Source organism: Balaenoptera ricei, chromosome 21, assembly GCF_028023285.1.
Source record: "Balaenoptera ricei isolate mBalRic1 chromosome 21, mBalRic1.hap2, whole genome shotgun sequence".
NCBI classification, from domain to species: Eukaryota; Metazoa; Chordata; class Mammalia; order Artiodactyla; family Balaenopteridae; genus Balaenoptera; species Balaenoptera ricei.
This window is the reverse complement of record NC_082659.1, coordinates 11,743,337-11,768,949: the sequence shown is the minus strand read 5'-3', so window position 1 is coordinate 11,768,949 and position 25,613 is coordinate 11,743,337. Positions and strand designations below refer to the sequence as shown.

General features: G+C 45.8%; 1 protein-coding gene across 2 annotated transcripts in view; it reads right to left on the bottom strand.

Moving 5' to 3' along the window:
* Positions 1-25,613, bottom strand: part of ERICH1 (glutamate rich 1) — a 59,487-nt gene that overhangs the window by 4,819 nt on the left and 29,055 nt on the right. The window contains exons 5-7 of one of the 2 annotated variants that reach the window (XM_059909840.1): positions 14,654-15,121; positions 11,862-12,056; positions 7,921-8,283 (exon numbers count right to left, since the gene is read on the bottom strand). In XM_059909840.1, the coding sequence (XP_059765823.1) occupies positions 8,210-8,283; positions 11,862-12,056; positions 14,654-15,121 (737 nt within the window). In that variant the 3' untranslated portion in view covers positions 7,921-8,209. Of the gene's footprint in view, positions 1-7,920; positions 8,284-11,861; positions 12,057-14,653; positions 15,122-25,613 lie in introns of those variants that run through there. The other variant, XM_059909841.1, reaches the window with a different exon arrangement.

Sequence of the window (25,613 nt, the reverse complement as noted above, 5' to 3'; positions counted from 1 at the left end):
CCTACTCTGCTCTGGGCCTCATAACATCATTGCCAGGCAGGAGACACTATGGGTCTCTATGTCCGTCATGGACACTGGCTATTCTCAGATGCAGGGAAAAGGAAACAATTGGCTAAGTGGTGAGGCCGAGTTTCATATGTATGTTTATGAGAAAGGATGATCACAAGTTAGCTTTAGTGATGGAAATTCTAACGTTTCATTACTCGCGGTCAATAGTGACCTTAAGGTCAAGCAAACATTTCTTCATCCACAGAGTGGGGATGCTAATAACTGTTAAAACCTTAATGGAGGGCTTCCCTGGTGGCGCAGTGGTTGAGAATCTGTCTGCCAATGCAGAGGACACGGGTTCGAGCCCTGGTCTGGGAAGATCCCACATGCCACGGAGCAACTAGGCCCGTGAGCCACAACTACTGAGCCTGCGCGTCTGGAGCCTGTGCTCCGCAACAAGAGAGGCCGCGACAGTCAAAGGCCCGCGCACTGCGATGAAGAGTGGCCCCCGCTTGCCGCAACTAGAGAAAGCCCTTGCACAGAAACGAAGACCCAACACAGCCAAAAATAAATAAATAAATAAATTTATTAAAAAAACAAAAAAAAACGAAAAAAAACCTTAATGGATTTCGAGAATACAAAGATACCGTATGTAAGGAATTTATTACGCCTGGCACACAGCAGGTGCTCAGTAAGTGTTCGTTCCCTTTTTCTTCTTCATTCTCCATTATGAATATAATTAAAAACTGGATGAGCACCTAAACTTGCAATGAGAACATCACTGAGGTAAGAAAATGGATTATACTGTGGAGTTTGTGAGGATGAATAGATGAGGCTGCCCTTGTAATTTCTGCAGACATATTTACTTGATGTTTGTTCCGTGGTAACTGCCTTGCATGGTTGATTGTTGGCAGTTGCCATCAGTTACTGTCTACATTCATGTTGGAATGTTCTAACCCCTTAAGAAAACATTTCTTATTTTACGACAGGCACACTTCCAGCATGGGTGGTGGTGATTAACTCTGAAGAGGAGACATGCTTGGGGATAATTTCCAGCGGAAGTGTGACACTTTTATGAGTCAACAGCATAGCTGCTGATTGAAATATCTCTGTGTTGGTGCAGATAGAAAACAGTCACAAGCAGGGGAAGCACCCCCTTCTTCCACCTGCTCTGTCACCTCCCAGCCCCTCTGCCTTCCTCCTGTATTTCCACACATCCTCATCCTATCTGTCTTTTAGGGAGGAGCTCAGCTATCACCTTTTTATGAAGCCATCTTTCTCCTTTGATTCCTCCGTGAAGGTAATTTCTCTCCACCTGAATTCTGAAAACATATCACCTATACATTCTCACCTACACCTTACTCATCTTACTTTCTACCTTTATGAGTGCTATGTGACATTGAGCAAGCCTCCTAAATTCTCTGGTCACTAGCTTCTCTTTTACAAAATGAAAGGGGTTGCACGACCCCATGTGAACATCTATGGGGCCTATACAGTGATGGTAACCAAGGCCATCTGGTCTACCCTGGTAATAAAGGTCATCTGGTAACTGAGGGCATCTGGTCTACCCTGGTAAATGAGGACATCTAGTCTACCGTGGTAAATGAGGACATCTGGTCTATGCAGTATGTGGGTCTGAAGGGCTGGCAGCAGCTAACCACATTCCGACGGCTGGTCCTCTGGAAGGAAAACTTGAGTGACTGCCTCAAGAAAAGTCTGTTGAGTGACCAGTGCAAGATCTGTGCCAGGTTCTATGGGCCAGGTAGGTACCAGAAGGGTCATTGCCAAGTGCCACATGCAAGGACAAAGGACTTGAAGGCCTGTAATCAGTTGGTTTTAAATGAAGCAAAAGGGAGACCAACCTGGTGGCCTGACTCCACCAGGGGAAGCCCTTCAGAACCTGGTCCTTCCCAGGTCTCCTGTTGGCCTCAGAGGAGTCACTGCCAGGTGGGAAGAGGGTGGGGGGAATTGGGACTTGGGGGGCCTCAGGGAGGTGAAAGTAGCCCCAGCTGGCAGCCAGCAAGAAACCTAGGACCTCAGTCCCACAACCACAGGAATAGAATTCTGCCCACAGCCCATGAGGCCCCAAACCCAGGACACAGCAGGCCAAGCCTGGGCCTGACTCATGGTCACTGGGGGGCAATAAAGGGCATTGTTTTAGCCACTAAATTCGTGGTAATCTGTCATGCAGAAGTAGACAATCAATCCACCGCTGCGTGGGTTTCAGGGAGTCTGCAACCCCTTTAGTTGTGCAGTGTGTGTGTGTGTGTGTGTGTGTGTGTGTGTGTGTGTGTGGTGGGGCAGCTCTGTGTGTGCTTTTTATTTTGGAGGGGACCCAATGTTTCACCAGATTCTCTGAATGAGAACACATGCTCCCTAGAGAAACTGGGCACAGCGAGTGCTGCATGGAGAGGAAAATCCAGAACCAGCCAAGTGAGTGTGAGCGAACCTAGGACAGTTTTTTCTGAAAACACTGAGCATCAGGGCCTGGGGAACAGCAGGGAGACACTGCTGCCACCTCTCCTAATTGCTGAGATCTCAGGATGCAGGAAAGCGCTGGGCTTCCCCCGCCCCCCATCTCACTGTGATGAGCATTCCTCACATTCTCGAGAGCTTCCTTTCTGCCTTAATTGGTATGGTTTACAGAAAACAAATGACTCAGACTGAATGATATTTTGCACTATTGTAAAAGATAAGTTGATCTAATTATCATCTAACTTCAGTCACACTGGGAGAAACATATTATCGTATTTATGCTGACACAGAGACAAGATTTATTTTTTTTCTAGAAGAGGCATTTTTCTTTTTGAAATTAGAATGATATGTAAAACTGATTAACCCTGACCATCCCACCTGCTCAATTACACCCCTGTTCCTCAGTACTTTTAGGGTGTGGTCAGAGAAACGGACAAAGTAAAACCCAATGAGCTGACAGGAGGAGAGTTTACAGGGATTCTGTGCTGAGACCAGAAAGAATCAAGTAAAGGGTTAAGTCTTGTCTGCAAATCAGAAGTTTTCCCCAGAATTCAACAATAGTGTATTCATTTGCTGGGCATGGAAAAGATGTAAATTGTGCATAACTGAAAGACACAAATTGGATATTGAGAATTAATGGGAAATTCTGAATCTGTCAATATTTAATTTATTTTCATACCGGCAAACACGTGTCATTAATTAAGAGGCATCTTAATGGAAGGATTACAACCTGGCGAATCAGAAAGTCAGGTGTCCCGCCCGAGGCAGTCAGAGATTCTGGAAAGGAAGCAGCAGGTTGATGTTACCTGCCTAGAGTGACCCCTCAGCCCTGCGGTGAAGGGGACACAATTCCTGGGCCTCTGACCTCACCGACGTTACGTCTCAGGGGAGGAGGGAAAAGCAGCTGTGGCAGCAGATCATATCTCCACCGAGGGGGAAATGAGACGAAGGCCATCTTAGGCATGGACCGGAAGCTGCCCACAGTCCTACTTCAGGCTGCGGCCGTGTCTTGTTTCCAGATCCATGGAGACAGTGGACCATCATCCATTCTCAAGGAGGCAGCCCCTGGGGTACAGTGGGCCCATCCCAGTTGGTGGGCCATCCTGGTTGGTGGCCTGTCCTGGTAGGCGGCCCATTGTGGTTGGTGGCTTGTCCCAGTTGTGGGCCCACCGTGGTTGATGACCCATCCCAGTTGGTGGCCCATTGCAGTTGGTGGCCCATCCTGGTTGGTGACCCATCCTGGCTGGTGGCTTGTCCCAGTTGTGGGCTCATCGTGGTTGGATGACCCATCCTAGTTGGTGGCCTATCCCGGTTGGGGGGCCCTGTTCTGGTCAGCGGACCTGTCCTGGTTCGTGGACCTGTCCTGATGCCCATCCTGGTTGGTGGCCCATCCTAGCTGGTGGCCCATCCTGGTGTCCAGGCCTGGCTGGCAGCTCCACTTACCAACCTTTATTAAGCTCAGGGAGCTTCACAGCAACTAGTCTCAAGTTGACAGATCTCCAGAACCAGTAGGGCATCCTTGCTGTTTCATCTGCTTCCAGAAGGTTCTACTTAGTGGGACAGACACCTCTTAAGGACAAAGACAGTGATGGGGAAGAGGAGCTCTGGAGAATGGGGCATCCACAGTGGAAGGAAAGAAATAAAATGATCTCCTTCACAGATGATATCTTATATGTAGAAAACTCTAAAGATTATACACACACACATACACACAACTGTTAGAGCTAATATATGAATTCAGAAAACTAGCAGGATACAAAATAAATACAAAAAATCAGCCATATTTCTATACACTAGCAGTGAACAATCTGAAAAGGAAATAAAAACAATTCCATTTATGGGAACATATCTCAATGTAATAAAAGCTATTTATGACAATCCCACAGCCAACATAACACTCAATGGTGAAAAGCTGAAAGCCCTCCCACTAAAATCTGGAACAAGATAAGGATGCCCACTCTCACCACTTCTATTCAATACAGTATTGGAAGTCCTCACCACAGCAATCAGACAAGAAAAAGAAAAAGTATACAAATTGGAAGGGAAGAGGTAAAATTGTCATTATATGCCAATGTCAGGACACTACATATAGAAAACCCTAAAGACTCCACACAGAAACTATTAGAACTGAGAAACGAATTAAGCAAAATAGCAGGATGCAAGATTAACATACAGAAATTGGTTGCATTTCTTTATAACAATTAAATAGAAAGGCAATGAAATAGAAATTAAAAAAAAAAATCCCTTTTAAAATTGCATCAAAAAAAAAAAATACTTAGGAATAAACCTGACCAAGGAGGTGAAAGATTTATATGCTGAGAACTATAAAACATTAATAAAGGAAACTGAAGATGATTCAAAGAAATGGAAAGATATCCCATGTTCTTAGATTGGAAGAATTAATATTGTTAAAATACCCATACTAGCCAAAGCAATCTACAGGTTTAATGCAATCCTTATCAAATTACCCATGATGTTTTTCACAGAACTAGAACAGATAATCCTAAAATGTATATGGAACCATAAAAGACCCAGAATTGCCAAAGCAGTCCTGAGGAAAAAGAACAAAGTAGGAGGCATAACCCTCCCAGACTTCAGACAATACTACAAGGCTACAGCAATCAAAACAGCAAGGTACTGGCACAAAAACAGACATATGGATCAATGGAACAGAATAGAGAGCCCAGAAATAAACCCACACACCTCCAGTCAATTAATCTTCGGCAAAGGAGGCAAGAATATACAATGGAGAACAGACAGTCTCTTCAGCAAGTGGTGTTGGGAAAGCTGGACAGCCTCATATATATCAATAAAGTTAGAACACACCCATATACCATACACCATACAGCTCCCTGAGCTTAATAAAGGTTGGTAAGTGGAGCTGCCAGCCAGGCCTGGACACCAGGATGGGCCACCAGCTAGGATGGGCCACCAACCAGGATGGGGATCAGGACAGGTCCACTCAAAATGGCTTTAAGACTTAAATATAAGACATGACACCATAAGACTCCATAGGCAAAACATTCTTTGACAGAAGTCATACCAATCAGTCTCCCAAGGCAATAGAAATAAAAGCAAAAATAAACAAATGGGACCTAATCAAACTTATAAGCTTTTGCACTGCAAAGGAAACCATCAACAAAATGAAAAGACAGCCTATGGACTGGGAGAAGATATTTGAAAACAATGTGAACGACAATGGCTTAATTTCCAACATATACAAACAGCTTATACAAATCAATGTCAAAAAAACCCAACCCAGTCAATAAATGGGCAGAAGACCTAAATTGACATTTCTCCAAAGAAGACATACAAATGGCCAACAGGCACATGAAAAGATGCTCAACATTGCTAATTATTAGAGCAATGCAAATCAAAACTACAACGAGGGGCTTCCCTGATGGTGCAGCAGTTAAGAATCCGCCTGCCAATGCAGGGGACACGGGTTCGAGCCCTGGTCCAGGAAGATCCCACATGCCGTGGAGCAACTAAGCCTGTGCACCACAACTCGAGCCCGTGCTCTAGAGCCCGCCAGCCTCAACTACTGAGCCCACGTGCTACAACTCTTGAAGCCCGGGCGCCTAGAGCCCGTGCTCTACAACAAGAGAAGCCACCGCAATGAGAAGCACGTGCACTGCAACGAAGAGTAGCCCCCGCTCACCACAACTAGAGAAAGCCCGCACACAGCAACAAAGACCCAACACAGCCAAAAATAAAAAAAATAAAAAAAAAAAAACTACAATGAGGTAACACCTCACACCACTCAGAATGGCCCTAATCTGATTAAAAAGTCTACAAATAATAACTGCTGGAGAGGGTGTGGAAAAGAGGGAACCCTCCTACACTGTCGGTGGGAATGTGAGCTGGTGCAGCCACTATGGAAAACAGTATGGAGGATCCTCAAAAAACTAAAAATAGAGTTGCCATATGATCCAGCAATCTGATTCCTGGGCATATATCCAGACAAAACTCTGATTCAAAAAGATACATGCACCTTAATGTTCATAGCAGCACTATTTATAATAGCCAAAACGTGGAAGCAACCTAAATGTCCATCGACAGAAGAATGGATAAAGATTTGGTATTTATATATATATATATATAATGGAATACTACTCAGCCATAAAAAAGAATGAAATAATGCCATTTGCAGCAACATGGATGGACCTAGAGATTATCATACTAAGTGAAACAAGTCAGAAAGAGAAAGACAAATACCATATGATATCATATATGTGGAATCTAAAATATCACACAAACGTACTTATTTACAAAACAGAAACAGACTCACAGACAGAGAGAGAACAGACTTGTGGTTGCTAGTGGGGAGGGGGACGGACTGGGAGTTTGGGACCAGCAGATGCAAACTAGTACATACAGGATGGAAAAACAACAAGGTCCTACTGTATATCACAGGCAGCTATATTCAATATCTTGTAATAAATCATAATGAATATGAAAAAGAATCTATCTACATATATACTAACAAGAGAGTGAAAAGACAAGCTACAGAATGAGAGAAAATATTCTCAAATCATAGATCTGATAAGGGGTTAATAACCAGCATAAAGAACTCATAATTCAGTGACAAAAAGCTAATAATCTAATTCACAAATGGGCAGTAACTTCCACAGGAATTTCTCCAAGGAGGAGAAGAGCCAATGAGTACACAGAATGTAAACTGAAACCACCACACGATGCCTCTGCACAACCATGAGGACGGCTGTTACCAGGAAAATGGAAAATAACAAGTGTTGGTGAGGACGCGGAGAACTCGGCACTCATGTTTGGCTGGTGGGGATGAAGACGGTGCAGCTGCTGTGGACCACATCCTGGCAGCTCCTCAAAAGGTTAACGTAGAGTCACCATGTGACCCAGCTATTCCACTCCCAAGATAAATGAAAACAAATGTGCACGCAGAATTTTGTACGTGATGTTCACAGCAGCATTATTCATAACAGGAAATGGGGGAAACAACCCCAATGTCCATGGACAGAAGGTGGAACATTGTTCAGCCTAAAAAAGGAAGGACAGTGGTGATGACCTCACAACACTGTGAATGTACTTAATGCCACTTAACTGTACACTTCAAAATGGCTAACATGGCATACTTTATGTTATGTATATTTTACCACAATAAAAAAGTATATTTTCATGTATAGAGACAGTGCCAATCCTAAGATGCTGCATCGATTGACTGGTGTTTTTAAAACTCAGTCTCACTGAAAACTGGTGACGGCTTCTGTGACAAAAGGAAGATCAAACAGGAAAAACATGTTCTTGATATTCTTCTCAAAGTAGAGAAGAGGAAAAAAAGAAAACAATCGATAAATTCAACTAGAATCAAACTACTTAAACATGAACGTTTTAATATCCATACGACATTCTTAAAACAAACTTTCAGACACAAAGTGATTTAAAACTTTATAAAAATATATATACAGCTTCAAACTATACAGTTTATTCAATTTAACAGACTGTCCATTTTTTAATTTAAGACACACACAATTTCAAAGAAATTTTCAATTTTATCCCAATTTCTCACTTAAAGTCTCAGATTACATCTACCTATTATGTACAAGCAGATGAATAGAAATGTCCTCAAAGTTCCCAGGGTTTGGGTTACAAAGAAAACTTAGAGAATTTCATCTTCTCTGTGTATAGGAATTAAGTCTCAGCCCATTTCATATCTGTCTTTCCTATTTTCTTGTCAAATATTAGCTCTTCTTAAATAGATGTACTGATTTTATTCATTGTTTTTCTCAGGAAGGATATGTGTGATCCAGTAATTAAAGAAAGCTGAGATTACTCGGGCATAGTCTGGAAAGCAAAAAGAAAACAGAACAAAAAATAAAATAAAACAAAATATTCAAACAAAAAGAAAAATTATAAATTATTATTTTGTAGATATTAGTCCTTAGGCCCAAAGCAAACCCTGAAATAATCTAATAAAACACAACTCGGGTGTTGAAATGATGTTGATTGTCAGCATGCTTGCAAATCCCAAAAAAGTATGGGTGAGTCTGGAATATTTGTATTTCACTTGGATACAAAAGTTCTGTTAGAGCTGAACTCCATAACACCACACGCAATATTACATGCTTAACATCTGAGCTCAAAGAAAACCACATACGAACTGAAATGAAACAGAAATAGGAGTTTACTTCAAAGATGGACAAAGTAGCAGGAAGTCAGAAGCAGGATTCTAAGTGAGATGAGCTGGAAGGGACAGCACTCAAGTTTCAGGAAACTGTCCCAGGAACAGCCCAGCAAAGGGCCTGAGCTGACGTCACAGCCCCTCATTTTGGGCCTCACTCCTCATAAAGATGCTCACTGAGCGGGACGCAGGTCCAGAGGCTCCAACCCTGAGAGCACGCACACCCTGTCTGGCTCAGATCCTGGTGCCCGAGGGGCAGCTGACTGCTGCTGAGGCCCTGAGACGCACTTTCCAGCAGAGGCTGGGGCTGCGGGGAGGGGTCCCATCTCGCGCTCCATGCAGAAGTGTGGCTGAGGTGCCTCCAAACTCGTCCCCTGTCCTGCCCGGGCCAGCTGCCCGGCCCCCCAGCCTCGGGCTCCCGAGGATGGTGGTGGCTAACGTGTGCACACAGGACTCAGGAGGGTCCAGGGCGGGGATGCCTGCAGCATCTTTATGGTGCGCGGAGCATGATAAAAACCCCACAGGTGGTGACGCGCATGTACATGCAGATGACGGAACGCAATACGTGAGACCAACTGTAGGAACACGTGCACTGGCCTCGGGACACGGCTGCTACCCCCCAGTCAATGAAACATCCGCGAACTAGGAAAAACAATCGTTGAGGCAGCACAGAGAGAAAGCCCCCTGTGTCTGCTGTTAAAATGCTATTATTTTCCAGGCTTACTCTATAGACAGGAGAGATACAGCTACTAATTAAACTTCATAAGCTAGTTTTAAGAAAAAGAAAACAATTTCAGAATGCTAAATCTGAATTAGACAGAACCAATATTTGAAAATAAAGCTTCACCATTTGTAAGATTTCATTTTACAAAGTAGCTCAACATAGAAAAACTTGGACTGCACATCCTACATGCACTAAAAAGGAATCCGTTTTCACAGAAAAGTGCTTCATGCATAAATTTTAGTTCCACCAACTACTTAAGGTGCTTGTAGGCAAAACCTGTCCAAATGGTTTCAATGTAAGAAGCAAGAGAAGCATTTCCACTCAATCCCCAATCCCTGTTCCAAACTCTCCTGATGCATCTCAGAGCCACACGTGAGGAACGTCTTCAGTGTGAGGAACTCCACTGAATTGTAAATGATTTATTTTCATCTCTCATAAAAACTTCATATTAGTTTAACTTAATAAAATTGGCTTTTTGCAATCTGAAAATGTAAACTATGGAAATGTAAATCTTTTTACATTTCTTACAGAAATGTAAATTTTTAAATACTGAATACAGCAGGCCCAACAACCAGCAGTAAGGAAAGGAGCAAACACTGGATCACGGGGCTGGGGGTCCCGAGTGGCCCTGCGGCGCCCCCGGCAGGAGCAGGGCTCTGCCAGCACTCGCTCCCCTGCCTGAGGGCCTCCCTTCCCGGAGCTGCTCCCACCGGCAGCCCACCGGCTCTCGCTCCCCCCATACCTCCTCTGGTCCTACTCCTCGTGGCAATCTCCCCGGAAGGCACCGCCTTCACCCCATCTCTGGTCCCCCAGCCCCACACTCTCTGGCCCCGCTCTGACAAAGCCTCTGTCCCCCCGTATCCCAGGCTGCTCTGTGAGGGTGACGGGCAGTGGCTCTCCCAGGCCTGAGTCCCCACACCTGGATTTCCGACAGGAACCTCCAGCCGGCCCCGCTCAACACCCCACCTGCTCCTGGGGCTGCCTCTCCTGCCTCATGATGCGCTGCAGGCTTCGTGCAGGGCTTCGGGCCACAGACGTCCACATCCAGTCAGTCGGCAAACCCTACTGAGTCCACCTTCACAGCCGACCCAAATCTGACCATGCCCGCCCGGGACAGCCATCTCGCCGGGAGTATGACCGAAGCCCCCGCTGTCCCCGACCCCTTCTCTAGTCCGAACATGACGGCTGGAGAGATCTTGCTAAGTGCGGTCAGACCCGACAGGCTGGCCTTCCAGCGGCCCCACGTCACCCAGGATAAAGGCCAACGAACTCAGCACAACCTCCAGGGCCCGACGTGACCCGGTCCCCGGCTCCTCTCCCACCCGGTTCTGCCCCCTCGCTCCCTCCCCCAAGACCCCGCCCCCCCATGTCTTCTCCGTGGGCTCAGCTGTATGAAGCACACCTCACTGACTTCTCCATCTGGCTTCCTCCGTCCCCCACTAGAACGTAAGCCCCGAAGGGCAGGGCGCTCTCCCCTGAAGACCTGCGGCGGGACCAGGGCCGCACAGGCAGGGCAGACGAGGCCCCCTAACAGATCACTACTGGACGTACGGGGGAGGCAGGTCCTCCTGGCGACCCCAACACACAGGGGTCTCGTCAACCCCCGCCAGCCACTTGCTAATTATACTGGTGCCATATTGCTTTACTGCTGGCTTTACTGTTATTTCACGTGACGAAATGTGATAAGTGGCTTTTTAAACATGTCAGTCTTGACTCTTCAGCTACACTATGAGGTTTCCAAGGAGAAAAACCATGCACTGTACTCATTTTGAGATCACTGCCCCAGGGTAGTCTGCAGAATCACTTTCATTCACTCAGCTAAGTCTGCCCAGTGCCTGTCCTGGGTCCAGCACCCAGGACAGGCACTGGAGTCCTGCCCCATGCCGTGCAGCTGAAGTGCGCTCCAAGAAGTCCCGATCCTCTGATACTCAGTGTCTGCAGATTTCTGCGGCCGGAGTATTCCCACCGTGGCCCGGTGGGACTTCAAGCTGCCAGTGTGAAGCCCCACCCATGGCATTGTGAAGACACAAGCACAGTCAGCCCAGCACTCTACAGTTTGCATGAAATGGGCACCCAACAAAGGTTGAGGGAGTAACAAAAGAGAAATCATCTTATAGTTCAACTCCCTTTTTACTGTAGGGTCCAGGAAAGCAGACCAAGACATTTGGAGGAGAGAAAAAATGTACCTTCTCCGAATCTAGCAGAGGAAAAGGAGAAGGGAAAAAGAAATGAACTCTTTCACTTCCATTTAAACTAATGAGGATTTGGTCCTAAGAGTGGAGCTCGCAAGTCTGGAGAATTAGATTGCACACGCATGTCTGCATATATCATGTGAGATATTTTTATAGCAAGAGAGATGCAAGAAGCATATTCCTCTGTGGGAATCTATTCCTCAAGCCATATGTGCATCCTTATATTTTCTGATTCAGGACTGCTTTGCTAGAGAGTAAGTTTTTCAGAGGCAAACCCTAGACAAGTGTCTAAAGCAGCACAATGAATAAAGTGCACAGTACATACCGGGTGGCATCCTGCAATGTTCTGGGAACACTTCCAGGGCACTCTTCAATCTTTCAGTATCTTGCAAAAGTAACAGCGTTTTCATGTGATCCAGAATGAACACATCTGAGGAGGGCATGCTGTGAGTTTCAAGATATTTAAATAGCTCTTCACTGGTCTCCATGAAGACAGCCGAGTCCGAATCCTTGGAGACACCTAAACAAAGACAGGATCACTTAGAAATGCATTTTTACTCCTATAAACTGAAGATAAGCTCTCACCTCCTAAAGAAAGCCTCAAACGTATATTTCTATTTAGAATGATGTGTTTGAGAGACAATCAGAACAGAACTTTGAAAAGCAAACAACAAAATACAACTGTTGAACCACAGTGGAAAGGTGGTGTCTGTTATGGGCACTGATCTCGTAAAGCAGCTCTGAGTGTTCCAGGTACTGGAATCCACGCACGGAGCAGGGGAAACACACGAAACCAAGCCCTCCGAAGGTGTCAGGCATCTACAAACAGAGCATGAAGCTGCTGGGCATCTGGGATGCTTCAAGGAAGCCAAGGAGGCTGCCCCATGAGCACAGCGCTGTGCCCGCTGCCGGCTGGCGGCAGGCCTACATCGTGCTGAGGCCATTTCTGCACTAATCCCGGTTGGTGTTCACAGGACGTCTAGAATCTGTGACTTCATGGTCTTTGCCAACTTTGAAAAACTCCCAGCTGCCACCTCTGACACGTCCCTCGGGCCCCAGTCCCACGGGTGAGGCTCCTTCCGACCCATGTGGCCGTTATGCTCCTTCTGTGTTTTCCATCCTTTCCTCTCCCTCCTTCACTCTGGATACTTCCTTCAGCCTGCCTTGCAGTTACTAATTCTCTTTTATGCTGAATCTAATCTGCTGTCTGAACTCGTCTTTGAGTTCTTAATTTCAGTTATTATATTTCTCAGGTCTAGAATTTCCGTTTGATTATCCTAACAGATTCACATTATCTGGTGAAAGTCTCCGCTTTTCACCTTTTTTCTGCATCTTCTCCCTACTTCTTGGACATCTAGATCATAGCTTTTTAAATCCCTTGTCTGGTAACATCAGCGTCTCCACCCCGTGGCCTCTTTCTACTGCTCTTTTCCTCATGGTTTTGGTCGTATGGTCCTGTCTCTTGCTGTGCCTGACGCACTCCTTTGAATGAACACGAAAATCACAGGGTCTCGGCTAACGGCATTTTCCTCCAGAGAGGGTCCCCCCCGCCTCTGCTCGGCAGGCAGAGAAGGGGCAGGCGGCTGAACTGACCACAGGGTGTCTGCACGTCTGGCCGGCAGCTGTCCACCTGCCCCTGAGCGCGTGGCCTGCGTGCTGCGCCGGAGGGTCCGGTGAGCCCTGCCTGCTCGGTCCCTCAGGACGCCACAAAGGCCGTCCTGCCATGAGGAAGACATCTGCCGGGTTGCCCTCCTCCCATCCCACAGTTCAGGGCTTGGCCAAGGTTTTGAGGGGGGGACCAGCAGAGCTTTGCTCTGGTCTCTGACCCTCCTTTCTTACAGAGCTGGCCGACCCTGGGCCCTCCACTTTCCTCCCCAGACCTGTGAGACCACGGGGGCTCTGCTGGTTTGCCTGCTCTCCAGGGCTGCACTGCCCCTTCCCCTGGACCCTCGCTCAAGCCCCTGTCCAAACTGGCAGACACCTTGAGGGAAGGAGGGCAGCAGCATTCTGGCTCACCCGGCCTGTGGTTCACCTCCTCTGGGATTTGTCACAAGGGCTTTTCCTCAGCAGCTCTTAAACTCCAAGTACACTTTAAACTTCAGTCTTCCTTGGCAGGAGAGCTGTCTGCCACAGGCTACTCCCTCACGCAGAGAATGGATAATCTACTGAGATCTCTCTGAAGCCTACTTCTGTTCTGCAGTGTATCCGCAACGTCCTCCTATTAGTCTCATGTGGATATTCGTTAAGGATGTTTTCAACTTAACACAAAGTGTGGACAAACAAGCGAAAGTGAAAAGGGTCAATCTTGGTTAAAATGGACCCGTTAATCATGGTGTTTTTGCATCACTGTTTAAGTCCATTCCTTACCCCTCCAGTTGTCATATAGGCAGTATTTTTCCATCTTGGTCATGCTGGAGGTTCGATGCCCTAAGCCCACCACATTCCCTGAATCTCCCAGGGACGGATCAGAACGGGGGCAGTTATGCCAGCACCTCTGTTCTTGGCACCGAGCCAGCACCCGCTTCTTCCTGACCCTCAGGGCTGCTGTCTGTTATGCTCCACACAAAGGTGAGGGATTATCACCCGTCAGAATAAATCCCAGGATAGACTTCCGCTCCTGTATCAGTACAAATAGTGGTCAAATACGCTTACTGAAAAATCTCAAATCACAAAGCCACACACTGGGGAGCAAATCAACGTGTGTCCGAAAGAGAGAGAGCTGTGCTTCCTTCACTTCTCTACTAGCTGATGAAAATGAGCAAGAGTCCATCAAAACCTCCAACCTGGATTTATCTTTTCTTTAGACATATAGCTGAGAATAGCAACATATTCTGAAATTGGATTTTAGAGAAATGAGGATGATGAGACCAACCTCGTTTGGACCCACACCTCTAATGGGCTGGCTGTTTCCCCTGGTGAGCCTAGAGCAGGGGGCCAGCCCAGATCTTTGGTGGGATGAATTTAAATATTTGGAGTTTTGCCTCAAAACTAACGACTTATTTTGAATACTGAATACTTTAAATGTTTTGTATTTTAAACATTTAAATATTTTACATTTGCTTATTTTTCCAAATAAGTAGATGCCATTATTCAAAAGAACAACAGGAAAAAACATACCATCATAAAAATAAATTTCTTGTGTTGACTTCAAAAAGTTCAGGATACCATCTGCCTTTTCATTGGTACTTTTAACGTCTTCCTCCCCGGCGTCTGTGGCTCCTTCCTCCTCGGCCTCTGGGACCCCTCCCTCCCTGTCTGCGACGTCCTCTCCATCACTCACTCTCACGTCGTCCTGCTCACTGCTGGTCTCCTCAGGCTGGTACATGAAGTTGACGCCAGAGACTCCTGTTAGTAAGCCAGCTGCTTTCTTCCTCTTAATTTGCTGTTTCTTTTTCAGTTTCCTTTTTTTATTTTTGCTTATTGTGGGGCCATCTGTGTGCCGTGGCTGCAATTTTTCTTGCAAAATACTCTGCTGTTTCTCTAATTCTGCTTGTTCTACAGGAACGTTATTGGGATTTTTAAATTTTTTCTTTGAATTATGCTTTCTAATTCTTCTTCTCTTTGGTTGAGCATGAAGATCCTGATCTATAAAAACAGAAATTCAAATATAACAATTTTCTGTAAAATGGAACCATAACAACTTACTAGGCTAAATAAATTTTCCATTAGGAAAATCTTATAATTTTAGCAGAAAAGGAATTTAAAATATTTACTTCAGTGATTCTTAACTTTATACCAACAAAGTACACTGTTAAGGATGCTGGGATTTACCATGAAGTAAATAATAACCTACTTGTTCTTCCAAAAAAGGTGTATGTATGTGTACGCGTCTGTGTGTGTGTATGTGTATTTATTCAACATTGTTACAATCATGACATACGGTATGATTTTAAGGATCTAAGAGTTGTTGCAGTTTTATCGAGAGTAAAATTTCATGCCTATGGTCTTGGGGAGAGAAACATGAATTCTTATGCTTTTTAAAATGTACTTTAGCACCTTCTAAAGAGTTACTTGTGTGTGAGGATGAGAAGCAAACAGTGACGACCTGCCCATCTGAATCAGCAATGGGTCCCATATGAATGAAGATGAAGCCTGGGCTCTCGGCAGGTAAGTGACATGGTCGAGATGTGGCAGTCACTGCCACGCAACAGACAAGGTCTGGGGTGGACGTGTGGTGGGAAGGCCTGCAGTGGACGTGGAGCCTGAGAGGAACGACCCCCACGCCAATCCTGCCCCGTCCACCGCATCCCCGCACCCTCGTGGCAGTGTGTGCCCGGCACATGCTCAGCACACGCCCGGTGCATGCCCAGCACACCCGCTGCTGCCCACACGCGCCCACCTGCTCCGTCCCAGCCAACCAAGCACGGCGGTGCTGCCATCAACGCTCAGACGCTTCTTCTCAACAACCCTCACTTCTCACAGGTTCTCCCTAGGCCCATCACAGGTTATGGTGGGAAATCAAACACCATGCGTGAGACTTCTGAGACACTGTGCGTCACGACGTGGAATGAAGATCCCTCTCCCTGTAATTCACACTCTGAGGCTTTGATCTGCCGCTGACGTCAGACAGAAGATGCCGTGTGGTCCTTGCGCTGCGGCTCCTGTGACGAGGGGCCTGAGACTCAGAACCCGCTGGTCACACTCTCCAATCTGTGGAGGTGGTTTCTTCTCTTGTTCTGGGCTCTGAGTCTGTTAATGCAGCCAAACTCCCACCTGCGCATTTAAACAAGCGTCCACCCGCCCCCCCCACCCCGGCCTGTGTGACACGGAAGGCCCCCTCCCCTGCAGCTTCGTGTCATCACCAAACCAGACACTGCCTCTGGATACAGGGAGAGTCCTCCCCTGACTCTGGAATGAGAGTCCTCAGTTTTCTCTTGATACACGTGACAACCAGGAGACCTGGTGCTGCCTGCAACTTGGCATGAAGCCCAAATTACTCCTCATAAAATCATGATGTGACACTGTCATACAGTCCCATACTTGGTACATTTTCTCTCTCTTCTCAATCACCAGTGGATGACTGAACACAGCATTTTCCTATTTCATTTGAAAGTTGATATTAACTGATTTTAGAGACCTGCTTAGTTTCGCTGACAGACACCTGATTCATGAGTATCTCTGAATAGCTGGCCCTTGAGCTGGTCTTGTCAAATATTAATGTTTGAAAAATGACCACTGCTTATGGAATTTAAAAAATTTTCGAGATTCAGTTAAAAAAAGAAAAAATTACATTTCTCCTCATTGGGGTCTATTCTTGCCTTTATTGATTTGGAAAAAAGTCATCCATAGGATGCTTTATCACGTCACAGTAAAGCCATCTGGGGACCAGCGTGCAGTCATCTGGGGGCATCCTTTCTGTCCACCAAGAGTGGCATCCGGAGAGCTGCTCTCATTTATTCTCCGATATCTCCATTCTCCAGGCCCTTCCAGCCGAGCCAATTACTGACGTCATCCTCCGGTTCATTTCTCTCTGCAGGTGGTGAGAGCACAGCGTGAACGCTGCCCTGTGAGGATGATTATGCTCTCAGCCTGCTACTCTAAAAGACTGTAAAACAGGAATTTGAGAAGGGGGAGGTGGCAAAAAAGGGTGTAAAACATACGAGTATCATACTTTTTCATATAAGTGTGTGCGCGTACTTCTTAAGAGGAAAACTTAATACACACTGAGATACTGAAGGTCCAGATGCCAGACCTGTGGGGTTAACTGTGGTTTCTGGGTGCTGTGACTGTAGGTTGTTTTTTTTCATTGTACTTTTCTGATTTCCAACTGTAGGACTTTGAGTAGATACTGCTTTCATAATAAGGAAAAATTATTATTTTAAACTTGATGAAATTATGACAACTCAAAACATGGGATGTCACTAAATTCTACTTAAAGGTGAATTTATAATCTTAAATATGTCAGGAAAGAAAAAAGGCTAAAAATCAATGATATAAGAAAGAAGCTGGAAAAACAACAGCAACTTATACCTGAGGAAAGCAGAAGGAAAGAAATAACAATCAGAGGAGCACAAAATAAAGGAAGAGAAAAGAAAACCCAACAGAGAGTGAGCAACCAGCACTGACACTGTGAAGAAAGAAAACAGACGAACAGTGCAAGACTGGACGGGACGAGCAGAGGACACATAAACGCCAGCGTGGGGTGAAGGCGTGTGTTAACATACACCCTGTAGGCGCGAAAGGACCCATAAGATGGCTCTGTGAACAACTCTATGCAAATAAATTACATAGTTTGTATGAAATGGAGAATTCTGAGAAAAGTACAACATACCAAACTGGACACATGAAGAAACGGAAAATCTTAATAGTCCTATATCTATTAAAAAATGGAATCTTTAGTTAAAAATAATCCCACAGAAGAACTTCAGGCCTAGGCAGATTCACCTGACTTCTAAGGAACATTGAAGGAAGAAACAAACGCCCAACATACAAAACATTTCTGGAGAACAGAGACAGTGACAGTGGCCACACGCTCTGCGAGGACAACACAGTGCTCATTTCAAAACCTGCTGAGGACACTGAAAGACGGGAAAGTTGCAGGCCAACCCCTCTCGTAATCATCAATACAAAACTTCTAAACAAAATGTTAACCGTCTGATTGTAGTGATATAAAGTACTCAATCAATATTAACACCAACAGATCATGAAAACGTGTAGCAAACTAGAAATGGAAGGGAAATGCGAAATGCGATAGAGGGTGAGAAAATCCCGCAGGGACACTGCACGTGAAGCCCTCACCCTGCTGCTTCCCTGCCGGAGGCCCTGACGGTGCAACAAAAGGAGGGAAAGTGTCAGACCTCGTGGGGACGCCAGCTACAGCTGGCACCACTGTGAGTCCAGAAGGTCCCCAGGCCCTACAGACAGGCTGCCTGGGAGCCTGCAGACGCAGAAGCAGGACACGAGTGCGGCAAGGAGGACGCTCACCCGCACGGCAACCAGGGTCGCAAGGTAACGCCGGCGAGCGCCGACCCTGGCAGAGAGCACCAACCGCAGGGACCCCACCGGGAACTGGAACCGCAGCCCCAGAGCAGCAGGGAGCCTCACTGTCCCTGGGTCTCCCCGTAACGAGGGCTCCGCAGAGGCCGAGGCAGGGGCGCCCATGCTGCCCTGGGGTCAGCAGACGTGGCACCCGAGTCTCCACCTCAGCTCATGCCCCTGCGTCACTCCCAGGGCTCACTTCCCCGGAGGTGGGGGAGTCCTTCTGCTTCTGGACAGCGAGGTACCATCCAGGATGCTCACCACGGGCTCGTGCAGGAGCAGCGGGCAGGAGGCAATGGCTGGGGATACCCGGCTCCCGGGGCCAGAGGTCACACGGCCACCCTGCTCTTTCCGCGTCTTGTTCATGGTAACGGACAGGACTAATTACTTGATCTGAAGAAATACTCATCACTCAATGCCCTTTCGACGCTACGTATTTGTTGCTTGAGTCTCTCGTTTTCTCACAGATGAGGGACAGCAGTCACTGCAGGAGGACTTTACCACCCTAATCGCGTGGCAGCCGACATGGGCTCACATCTGCCTCGGCAGCCGGTGCTTAGAGGCCTTTTCCCCAAAGGAGATGTCTTCGTGTCTGTTTCCTAAGTACAACATCTTGATGCGACTTAGTGTGGAGAATATCCAGTTAACTCACACAGACATGGTTCAACATTTCTTTTGAAAAACAGTACTGCATGTTAATACCTAGATATGATATGTAGGCATTACAATCGATACAAAGATCTGTTTATTTTCTTCTTTTAACATTTCCAGCATAACCTATAGACCACTGGGCAATGGCTACACATAATTGAACATAATTTCTTTTTTTAACATCTTTATGGGAGTATAATTGCTTTACAATGTTGTGTTAGTTTCTGTTGTATAACAAAGTGAATCAGCTATACGTATACATATATCCCCATATCTCCTCCCTCTTGCGTCTCCCTCCCACCCTCCCTATCCCACCCCTCTAGGTGGTCACAAAGCACTGAGCTGATCTCCCTGTGCTATGTGGCTGCTTCCCACAAGCTATCTATTTTACATTTGGTAGTATATATATATGTCAGTGCCACTCTGTCACTTCTTCCCAGCTTACACTTCCCCCTCCCTGTGTCCTCAAGTCCATTCTCTACATCTGAGCCTTTATTCCTGTCCTTCCCCTAGGTTCATCAGAACCATTTTTTTTTTAGATTCCACATATATGTGTTAGTATATGGTATTTATTTTTCTCTTTCTGACTTGCTTCACTCTGTATGACAGACTCTAGGTCCATCCACCTCACTACAAATAACTCAATTTCGTTTCTTTTTATGGCTGAGTAATAATCCATTGTATATATGTGCCACATCTTCTTTATCCATTCATCTGTCGATGGACACTTAGGTTGCTTCCATGTCCTGGCTATTGTAAACAGAGCTGCAATGAACATTGTGGTACATGACTCTTTTTGAATTATGGTTTTCTCTGGGTATGTGCCCAGGAGTGGGATTGCTGGGTTGTATGTGTAGTTCTATTTTTAGTTTTTTAAGGAACCTCCATACTGTTCTCCATAGTGGCTGTATCAATTTACATTCCCACCAACAGTGCAAGAGGCTTCCCTTTTCTCCACACCCTCTCCAGCATTTATTGTTTGTAGATTTTTTGATGATGGCTATTCTGACCGGTGTGAGGTGATACCTCATTGTAGTTTTGATTTGCATTTCTCTAATGATTAGTGATGTTGAGCATCTTTTCATGTGTTTGTCGGCAATCTGTATATCTTCTTTGGAGAAATGCCTATTTAGGTCTTCTGCCCATTTTTGGATTGGGTTGTTTGTTTTTTGATATTGAGCTGCATAAGCTGCTTGTATATTTTGGAGATTAATCCTTTGTCAGTTGCTTTTAAAAAGAATAGAACGTAGCTGTTTGGCTGGGTTACATGCAGAACTCCGAGTAATGTAACATAATTTATAAAGATATGGAAAAATGATAAATTTGACCCTTTATAACATTTTCCACCCCAAACATACCAGACCTTTTCATGATTCTTTATTCTCTGTCTAAAATTAAATCGTTCCTCTTGTTTATGAGCCAACCTTTTCTTACCAGTTCAAATCTCAAGTGCTTTATAAGACTTCCCAAGGTTAGCTTCTCCATCTGCTGTGTTCCTACGGCGCTTGGTCTCTATCGCTAATAACACTTAGTACTGAATGACAAAGTCTGTTATTGACTTTATTCCACTCCCTAACCTCTAAGCTCTACAGCAGTAAGGGTTGTGTTATCGTCGCGGTTGTTCCTTCAATGTCTGACGCACAAGGTTCTAACAAATAGCTCATTATCTCAGATCCAGCCACGGTGCAGAAAGAGACGGTGCAATCAGGGGACAGAACCCATGTGCTCTGAAAGTCAAGAGCAAAAGCTGCTTATTTATCGTTTCCATAAATATGAACCAACTATCTTTTGGAGACTGAAGTATGGCTACACGTGGTCTGTTTAAATCTGCTGATGATCAGAGTTACTCCTTGGTATCCATACAAACAGAAAGGACTCTCACAGTCAGGCTTTCTCTCTCCCAGTCAGATAGATTACGGTGAACTTAGGAAGCCTGGGTCTCCTGACTTTTTACTAACAGGGAGTTCCTTGGGCTGTCAATGAGTTAATCCAAGTCTCACACTCAGCCAATGGCTTCTACGGCCCAGGACAAAGCAGGGAGCAGGGTGTAAGGTCACCTTCACAAGGTCAGCCTCTGGACACACAGGAGATCCATCACCCTGGCTCTACCATGACCAATTGCTACTTCACACCGGATGCTTTTGTTGAAAGTACTTTCCTGTTTGTCTCTGATTACCTTGAGATTAAGAATCTGACTGGCTGTGAAAATGCAATGGAATTTACATTCAGAATTCACAAGATTCTTATGCTACCTCATTATTTTAGGATACAGATGGTGTCAAATCCTAAAAGTCATTGCCAAGACTGATGTCAAGGAGCTTACCACTTATGTTTTCTTCTAGGAGTTTCATGGTTTCAGCTCTTACATTCAGGTCTTAAATTTACTTTGAGTTAGTTTTTGTGTAAGGTGTGAGACAGGGGTCTAGTTTCATTCTTTTGCATGTGGCTGTCCAGTTTTCCCAACACCATTTATTGAAGAGATTGTCCTTTCCCCATTGCACAGTCTTGGCTCCTTTGTTGTAAATTAATTGACTATATATGTGTGGGTTTATTTCTGGGCTCTCTATTCTGTTCCATTGATCTATGTGTGTGTTTTTATGCCAATATCACACCGTTTTGATTACTGCAGCTTTGTAATATAGTTTGAGGTCAGAAAGCATGTTACCTCTAGCTTTGTTCTTCTTTCTCAAGATTGCTTTGGCTATTCAGGGTCTTTTGTGGTTCCATACAAATTTTAAGATTATTTGTTCCATTTCTGTGAGAAATTCCCTCCGAATTTTGATAGGGATTGCACTGAATCTGTAGATTGCTTTGGGTAGTACGGACATTTTAACAATATTAATTCTTCTAATCCACGAGCATGAAATATCTTTCCATTTACTTACATTTGTCGTTGTCAATTTCCTTCATCAATGTCTTATAGTTTTCATGTATAGACCTTTCATCTCCATTAAGTTTATTCCTACCTAGGAATTTTATTCTTTTTGATGCAATTGTAAATTGGGCTGTTTTCCTAATTTCTGATAGTTCATTGTTAGTGTAAAGAAATGAAACTGATCTTCGTAAACTGATTTTGTACCCTGCAACTTGACTGAATTCATTTGTTCATTCTAACAGTTTTTTTTTTTTTTGGTGGAGTCTTTAGGGTTTTTTTATATATAAAACCATGTTATCTGCAAATAGAGTCAGTTTTACTTCTTCCTTCCTGATTTAGAGGCCTTTATTTCTTTTTCTTGCCTAATTGCTCTGGCTAGGACTTCCAATACTACGCTGAATAAAGTGCCAAGAGTGGACATCTTCAACTTAAATAATTTCCCACCTTCTTTTCTCAGTATCTCTTTGGAATGTCTATTAGTTGAGGACATATTAATCAATAAATTTTATTAGTTGAAGAAATATTAATCAATATCCAAAGAAGTATTCATAATCTGTTCTATTACTGTAATGCATTTGCTTACAATAAGCTAAGGTGGTGTACGGGTTTACCAAGATCTAAATATTTCTCTAATCCAAGTTTCTTATGAATATGTGCCAACAATGGTTTGGAAATTAAGTAAATACTTTAAGAAAATAAATGGCAATCCAAACAAATGTGGGTTTTCTTTTTTTATAAAGGCAGGTTAAAGAGCTGTGCACACTCCACTGGTAAATTATTTCAAAATCAATATTCTGACCCACATAGTCCTTGGTCAATCATACATCTAAAGCTATGCTAGCTCACTCCACTGTGACTGAGAGGAATCCAGGGTATCAGGTGTGTGTGCCAATAAGATGCCAAAGAAACAAAAACATGAGCATACAAAATAGTTCTAGTCTTCTAGAAACAATCTAGGCCTTTTTAGGTGCTCTAAGAATGCATGAACTCTTTTCTGTGTCTAGCCTTTTATGGCACCTTGTTGACAGTGCCTGGCAGAGGTAGCTGGTCTAAGTGAGGGTTCTCGACTCACCGAGAGAAAAGAGTGGTTCAGAATGACACCACCTCTACTGTCCCTCAGATGCCCCCAAGTAACCTGTGAGAAAGGAAAGGCTTTCACACAATTGCATGTCTTAAGTCTCATTTCAATAAATCACCGGGACAAGAATGAAAGCCTGCTAACTCTGAGTCTGGCTTTGCTGCCCCCTGAGAGAGTATGATGTGTATGGAACGTGGCCCTGGTCAGAGACTCTCTGCTGAGAGCCTGCCTAGGACTCTACCTTGACTCCGGTGGCCTCTGGTGAAAACTGCACCTTATTAGTCAAATGAGCTAGAGCGCCTGCTGTGCTCTGCACCTGGGAAGCTCAGAGAAATCACGCATCAGCGTTTCTTCAGCCCAGACAGAGCCAGTGAGATCTGAAGATGGATCTGCCTTAGAACTGCGGCCTAAAGCCGTCAAAACTCATTGAAAGGATGGTTGACTCACAACGAAGCCACATTAGAACTGTGCATTTAGCTCATGCTTCCAAAAGCCATGAAGTTAATAACTATTTCAACCAGAGCTTGCTATTAGAATACTAATCATAATAGCGTTCCATCAAAATGACTTGATTTTAATGACTTTGCAGCTTGATCTGAACACAAAAACCATGTCAATACAGTCAACCACTTGTGATTATACGAGTGATTATACGAGGAGAGAGGACTGGTCCTTCTTTGCAGGCTGCTTTTATAAATAATTACGCAATTTGGTTCATCAAATATTGACTGAAGACTTAACACCAGCAGGCGCCGGTGCCTCAGGGAATTAAGAGCTGGCAGTGCTCACGTTTGCACAAGCTTTGCACAAACCCAATCTAATTGGCACAGCAAGCGTGTGGCGTGCTAGTGCAGGATTATTACCCCATCAGGTGGTCAAGGAAACTGAGGCTCAGGGAAGTGAGGAAGACGGCACCCACAGTCAACAGTGGGGCTGCAAACCCAGGGCCCTTCACGCTCACTCTGCCACCTGGCAAGTCGGAGCTCCGTCCCCCAGGGGCTGGAGGTGAGGATGCAAGAGCAAGACAGTTACAGAAATAACCAGATACTGGACGGAAGGCAAAGGGAGGCGGCACTTCTGTGTCGTGGTGGGGGGTGGGGTCAGGGAGGCCAAGAGAGGACGTGCGGAGGGAAGGATCTGGGCAGAGGAGAGGTCCCCACGCTGGAGGGACTGAGCAGCGGGCAGAGGCTAGAAGGAAGCCGGAGCCTTACCCGACCCGATCCCGCCCGGCGGGCTGGAGGGGGGAGCAGATCAGCAAAGGGGGTGACAGCAAGTGTGGCAGGTCTCAGACGGACACAGAGGACATGTGTGAGGTCAGCGAACGGGAGCCCCCGCACCGACCAGCACAGAGCTGGGCCCCAGCAGGACCGACTCGCAAGAATATGAATGGCAGGAGCAGACGGGAACCCCTGGGCTACTTCAGCAGGCAGGGGCAGAGGTCACAGGAGGAGATCAGAGCGACGGGAGGAGCCTGAATGAGCCCTGACAGAGGCAGAGGCGCCAGGCAGAGGGGCTCAGGGTCCCAAACTTACTCCCCCCCCCGCCAGTGCCCCGCTGCACCCTCTGATGAGAGCCAGATGGGGGGTCTCACTTCCCGTTATAAACAGCATTGGAGGGGGGAGCTGTAAGCGAGAAAGTCACTGAAGAGGCGAGGCCACGAGGACCCTGAGAGTGAGACACCGCGGTGACGGTGACACGCCGGGGAATTGCGCCACAGACCTTAGCGAAGGAATTAAAACCAAAGGCAAGTCAGATTTCGTAGGAAATCTGGAAAAGGAAGACATCTGCAGAGGAAGATCCAAAACAGATCCCAGCAAGGAAAAACAGGGAAACAGCCCAGACAGCAAGCCGTGGGGAGTGTGTAAGAAAGACACCCGGAGGGACAGGGGCACCTCTCAGTCACTGAAACCACAGATCCAAAAGCAGATGCCAGATTGCTGGCACCCAGCAAGCAATGAACATAACTGTTACAACAACTAAAGTAACGTATAACATCATAGATATGTTATACTCAGTTATAAAAAGGCAGGTATCTTCAATACAGACATAAATTCTGGAAAAGGCACAAAGAGAGGAAGTAGTTCCGGGCGTGTGCGATTATTAAATGCTTCAGGTGTTGAGTGTACTTTGTTGCAGGGACGCAGCCCAGGGAAGAGGAAAGCAGACGACCGGCCGGCAGCGAGGGAAGCGACCAGGCGTCTGACCAGACTTCCCCCGTGTTCTCACACGGAGAACAAGGACATTGGGAAGAGCTGACACACAACTCTGACAGTGCAGCGGGACCAGCCCGCAGTGCACCCCTGGACTGTGGAGCCGGCCAGTGTTCTCAGGTCCAGGGTGGCGCCTGGGTCAGAGCACCCCGAGACGGTGCTGAGTCTCGAGCCCACAGCCCTGGAGGCCCTGGGATGGGGATGGGGACGGGAGGAAGTGACTTCAATGAGTGAATTCTGGCCTAACTGTGCCCTCTCGGAGTGGCAGCTGAAGGAGCAAAGGGG